Consider the following 6,197-nt stretch of genomic DNA (forward strand, 5'->3'; position numbering starts at 1 on the left):
GAACTTTGTCCACTATTTGCTCCATTAAAAATTCATATGTATTCCATTGGGATTCCATGCGATTGACCAAGATAAAGTAGCACATAATTGTAAAGTTGAAGAGAAAACAATTTGAACAATTTGCTTTTTTATCATTTATTTACCCCTAAATTTTAAAATTGTGACTCTGCTTCACTCTCATACTTTTGTATAAAACATTAATGAACATATGGAACACACCAGACAAAGATAAAGCTGAGATGAAGTATAAATCACGGTTAAACACACAGCTAGTGCTCTAGTGGACTTGTTTGGATTAAAAGCATATCCAATTGTTGTAATAGCCCTTGCAACACTCAGATAAATTTACGCTACAATTGTAAAAATAAAAAAATGTTTGAAAACCATATATCATTTCCTTGCACTTTACAGTAATACTTTGTGTCCATCTGTCAGATTAAATCCCTATAAAATAAGTTGAGTTTGGGATTGCGATGTAACAAAATGAGGAAAAGGTTCAAGGAAAATTAATACTTTTGCAAGGCAATGTACAGATTAAGTTGATGTTGCTGCGTTGCAGGTGCTTTACCTCTCTCTGTTTTCTCCGTACTGTCCTCCTGTCCGTGTGCCCACCGCGGGCTGCCAACCCCTTAGACCACCGGGACAACTCTTTCAGCCGCTCCCGCTCCTCCAGCGTCACCAGCATCGACAAGGAAGCCCGAGAGACCATCAACTCCTTTCACTTCTGTGAGACTTTTGCCCGGAAGGGAGACAGCACTTTGACGCCCTGTCTATATGTCGGCACTTCGCTGGGGACTGTACTAGTTTTGGCACTCACTTTGCCACCTGCAGGGGAGCAGCGGCAACTGCAGCCAATTATCATTTCACCTACTGGTAAACGTCATATAGTTTCTTATTGGATTTATTGAATTACATTAGACTTAAGCTGTAAGATAAACGGTACAAAAGACCAGCAGCAGAGATGCCGAGTGTGAAGCTTGAGAGACTATTTCTTTTCACAGGTATGTTGGTGCGGCTCAAGGGAAGCATCATGCGGATGGCTTTTCTGGACTCTGCTGGTTCCCTGCTACCTTCTGCATTTGAAACGTGGTGTGAGCCCAACGTCACAGCTGATGGTGAAGAAAGAGAGAAGATCCGAAAGAGGCGGCCTGTCTCCGTTTCACCTTCCACCTCACAGGAGCTCAATGAGAGCCAGTTTGCTGTGGTGTGCTCTGAGAAGCAGGCCAAGGTCATTTCACTTCCTTCCCAGACCTGCATCTACAAACACAGCATCACAGAGGCTTCTTTCGTCTTACGGGCAGACGTTGTACAGATGAACCAGTCAGTGTGCATGGCTTGTTTTTGTGCCAACGGCCACATAATGACCCTCAGGTAAGGAGTTCAACCAAGGATTGTTAATCAAACAATTAATTTAAAAAAATCTAAATGGATTTGACTTTTCTTTTCCAGTAAAAGTTTTTATCTTTCTTCAAATTAAATAAATCCATTTAAATGTTATGCCAAATTTAGCATACTTTAGTGCCAAAATGGAAAAATAGTTGCAAATTGATTTTCAATTAACTGATTGTACAACAAATTGTTTTCATTAGACACCATTAAATGCATATTAACATATATAATTTGTAAGTCAATAACTTACAAATGTTATTAACTTACAAATAACATTTGTTATTGATATTACTTTGGATAAAACTGGTAATTTGGAAAGACCAGACTGCAAATTTGCAGCCATGGAGCCTGAGCTCCACAGCACTCACAGATTGGACGAGACATATGACCTCAGTTGGTTCCTGCTGTTGAGTTGTTACATCAAGTACTCAGTTCCACACCATTCCACAAGGCCAGCAGGTTTCTGTTATCACAACAAGGTACTGAGTATCACACTGACCATAAACACTGACCTAAAAGGCAGGACAGACGATACAATTAGCTGAGGTGACATGAAGCCACCTATTTTTTTTGTTTGTTAGTCTTATAATATACACAAAAAGTATTTTTTACTGTCTTAACATGTAACCCACACATTAGCTTTCAATAATTTTAGTTTTAAAAGGTTAATATGTATAACTTTTAATTTATCAGTTTTTGGTAGCATGCCTTTATTGTGAATAACTGATGGTACCACATTTTCTCCACTCAATTTTCAAACGTCTTTGAATACACTTTGTGAATGGCCAGCTTTATTGGCATGTACATTTGTGGCTTTCCTCTCTTATGGAACGTGTCATGGTATGATCTGTCTGACTTACCAGGATGCACTTTTATTGTGCACATTGCGCAGACGATGTGTACCACATTCAGCAAACCGTATCCTAAAGCGTTGTATCCAACGTTGTAGCTAATGAATTTGTCAAGGTTGGAAGCTCTCCACTCAGACAGCAGGTGGATTTCTATGCAGCGTGTGATGGGTTGTAATTGAGGAGGGGTGTATCAGTGTGACGGTTGTTCTCATCAATCATGGTTTCCTGAAGTGACAGACAGACATATGGGTGTCTGTGTGGACAAAGCGAGGACGTCCAGCTGTTTCTTTGTGTTACTGTGTTTGTGTCATTATGTGCGTCTCCTCCAAATTGTCAGTGCATAAAAAATGCTCAGACATTCAGGGGATTTAAAGGTTTCAGGCAGTTAATAAACTCCATCATGTTTAAAGCCTGGATAAGGTGGGAACAGTTATTAATAATCCATTCATTTCAAATAATTTCTATTGCTTCTGTGCCTCCTTCCTAGTGTGCCGGGACTGAGACCGCTCATGGATGTAAACTACCTACCTTTGACAGACATGCGAATAGCCAGGACGTTCTGCTTCACAAACCTAGGCCAGGCCATGTACCTTTGCTCGCCTACTGAGATTCAGAGGATAACTTACAGTCAAGAAACCTGTGAAAATTTACAGGCAGGTTACTCTGTGTTGAACCAACTCTTATGTTAGTCATGTCTGCAAGCTTTATGAAATGCAAAAAAAGAAAGATATTATATACTTTTAAAAATAAATTCAACTTACAGAGCTTTTTATATTTTAGGAGATGCTGGGCGAACTTTTTACACCAGTAGAGACACCAGAGGCACCAAACAGAGGGTTTTTTAAAGGTCTCTTTGGAGGAGGAGCGCAATCGCTTGACAGAGAAGAACTATGTAAGCCAGAGTCGTCATAAACATGTTCTCTTAAATGTGTGCAAACAAGCTCAACATAATCTTTTTCTTCTTCTGCCCTGTTCCTGCTTCACTAAGTTGGTGAGATAGTGGCTGGGAAGGCATCTCGAAGTCTGGCCCAGCACATCCCCGGCCCAGGTGGCATCGAGGGGATGAAGGGGGCGGCTTCAGGTGTGGTCGGAGATCTGGCACGTGCTCGGATAGCACTGGACGAAAGAGGCCAAAAACTGGGTGAAATGGAGGAGAGGACAGCTGCCATGATGGCCAGCGCAGATTCTTTTTCCAAACATGCCCATGATGTAAGAAAATGTGTTCAAAAATAATAAGAATAAAAAAAAAGATAACTTGTCAAGAAATCTCTCATAAAAACATGTAAAAAAAAAATGTTTTTAAAGAACTTAGCATGTTGTTTTTCTTTTAGTGTGGCAAGAATTTGCTAATTTACTGATATATCTTAATAAATACAGAAGCAAATTTGTTGTGACACAATATGCACAAAAATTATTTTTAAAAACCAAGTGAACAGGTGCCTTGTTTGAATGTTCAGTACATTTTCTAGGTTTGATGTGATGGATCAGATTTTATTTTTAAAAATTCTAAAACACGCTAATGTTTACCATTAAGACATGTTTTCTTAACAGCTGAAACATTTTGCCCTTTCTTCGTTGCTATTCGTTTGGGAAAGCTAAATGACTTAAAGCTAAAGCAGTTAGCTTTAAGTAATTTATGCATTATAGGAATTACTTCTCCTACAATGCATATTTTGGTAAATATTAATTTTATTCATTTGTCCACTAGAGGGCAGGATAGAGCCACGTATCATGACCTACGTATGTGATGTGACTTGTGTACAAGGCCTTTTTATTTTCTTTGAAAATTTACATCCAACAGTTTGTATGTTGTTTTTAATTCACTGTATTTTCTCACTTGGACATTTTTCTCCTCTCTCCAGATGATGCTGAAATGCAAAGACAAAAAATGGTACCAATTCTGACGGGCCACTGACAAGGAGCAGAGCTCTGTGGTTACAACTATCTCACTGACCTTCCATCTGCTCATCTGGACTCACACTGACTCCTCCCGCCATCTGTCTGTCGAGCTGTCTGTCTGAGCCTTCTTCACTGAAAACATTTGGGAGTTTTTTTCCCTAGCACAATGTTGGATACTGTTCTTACCTCAGTGTGAAGGTGGAACTGAGGTAAAGAGGGGCAACCTCAGAGGAAAGTAATACATAAATGGTGACATTTTTTTTATATATATATATATATATATTTTGTTTTGGGCTTTTTACTTTTTGTCCATGTTAAACCTTCCCTTCCAAGGCCTCAGATTGGTCCATGCCCCTGAGGAGTCCTCATTCTCATTTTGCCAAAACATCCTTTTACTGTTGTCTCATCTGTGTACCCTCTTGGCCAATATTCAGACCAACCAATGGCTGAAAGAAGACTTAATATTTAACCAAGTTACAATGATTTCATGTACGAGGAAAGGAGTCTAAATAAATCGATATATCTATACATAGATCTAATAAATGTGCAATGCTGTATTCACTTGTAGACTTTTGTACTTTAGTGACAATTATGAAAGAATGGGATTTCTCATCAAGCCGATGGAAGAGAAGCGTGCAGAGTCTGCAACAATGTGGGCAGTCACGAAGATTAAAGCTACTCTCTGATTTATGCTGGGTATTTCCTCATTTTATTTGTTCTCAAAACTCTCCTCTGTATCTTAGACTTTTAAACTGTTACAGAGTGCGTGTGCTTGTGGGCATGAGGCAGTGTGTGTGTGTGTGTCATTACTCTGTTTAATATTTCTTGGGGTTTTCTGCTCTGTATTATTCAAAAACTTATTTTTCTAACGGTGTGAAAATAGTCACAGACACAAAATTACTTTGTTCTTTTGAAAAGGGCTGGAATCTATGAGAAGAGCAAGGCTATCATTTCTTTATTGTTTTATATTGAATTGGATCTTTAACATTTGACCCACTAGTCATCAGTCCAGAAAAGAAAAACTATCAACTTCTGTCTATCTTTGATGTCACAAGCTTCTCCAATTATATATATAATTGCAATGCTTCTTGGCAATAAACTTTAGACAGCAGGTAAATGTTTTGTCCCCCCCACCCCCCCAAACAGGTTGCCACCTTTTCTTCAGTATAAATGTATTTGTGGGTTAAGCAGCATAATGGAAGATTTTGGATGCATCCCTGAGAAAAAAAACTATTTTTCTCAAAACTTTGAAGAAACAAGACCTATTGAGAACTGAACAATTGATAATATTTACCAAGCACTGCGTTATTTTTACATGCACTCCAGCAGTGCATGGAAGCACTGCAATCAGCCACAACAGCGTGATTGTGCATGCTGGCCATGAGCTCGGTCATTTACCTCTGTAGGATGACATTCCATTCTTTAACCAGCATTTCTCTCAGCCAGTTTGGTTGTTTAGTGAGGTTTGAGTCAGCACAAAACGCTAGCCACTCCATCCTCTCATCCATTACCCTATCGCTTCAACAATATGCATAGAGTTCCCTGCATATACTTACACTATGACCTTGCTATCCAAATGTTGCAGGAATATTTTGGACCTAGAACTATTACCCACATTAAGGCTCCATTGTGCCTGTTCTTGATAATATATTAAGCACCTTATTGTCAGTTCCAAGGGAACCAGACGCTCCCAACAAGAGTCAATATACTCAATTCTGCTGCTCCCCCACGACTGTATTTCCTTACAAATGTGGCCCCATTCAGGAGTAGATAAACTACTGCTCACAGCATAAGCATTATTGCCATAAAGCATTGCTACAATATGATTATATATATATATATATATATATATATATATATATATATATATATATATATATATATATATATATATATATATATTTTTTTTTATAGGATAAAATTTGAAATCAAATTCAAATTATTTACATTGTCTTTGTAAGATAACTTTCTTTGTTTTCTATGTTTATTTATTCATGAAGGAGACTTGAGTTCAAAATCGGAAACATTCACCTTGATTATATTTTCTGAGTTCCAGCT

General features: G+C 38.4%; 1 protein-coding gene across 5 annotated transcripts in view; it reads left to right on the forward strand.

Moving 5' to 3' along the window:
• The window catches only part of stxbp5a (syntaxin binding protein 5a (tomosyn)), a 96,388-nt gene extending 90,435 nt beyond the window's left edge, over window positions 1–5,953 (forward strand). For 4 of the 5 annotated variants that reach the window (XM_044107205.1, XM_044107206.1, XM_044107207.1 and 1 more), the window contains 6 exons: window positions 592–873; window positions 1,002–1,371; window positions 2,728–2,893; window positions 3,021–3,132; window positions 3,229–3,449; window positions 4,103–5,953. In XM_044107205.1, coding sequence (XP_043963140.1) covers window positions 592–873; window positions 1,002–1,371; window positions 2,728–2,893; window positions 3,021–3,132; window positions 3,229–3,449; window positions 4,103–4,144 — 1,193 coding nt within the window. In that variant the 3' untranslated portion in view covers window positions 4,145–5,953. The remainder of the gene's footprint in view (window positions 1–591; window positions 874–1,001; window positions 1,372–2,727; window positions 2,894–3,020; window positions 3,133–3,228; window positions 3,450–4,102) is intronic. The other variant, XM_044107209.1, reaches the window with a different exon arrangement.
• Window positions 5,954–6,197: the final 244 nt, after the last annotated feature.

This window comes from Gambusia affinis, linkage group LG22 (assembly GCF_019740435.1).
Source record: "Gambusia affinis linkage group LG22, SWU_Gaff_1.0, whole genome shotgun sequence".
NCBI classification, from domain to species: Eukaryota; Metazoa; Chordata; class Actinopteri; order Cyprinodontiformes; family Poeciliidae; genus Gambusia; species Gambusia affinis.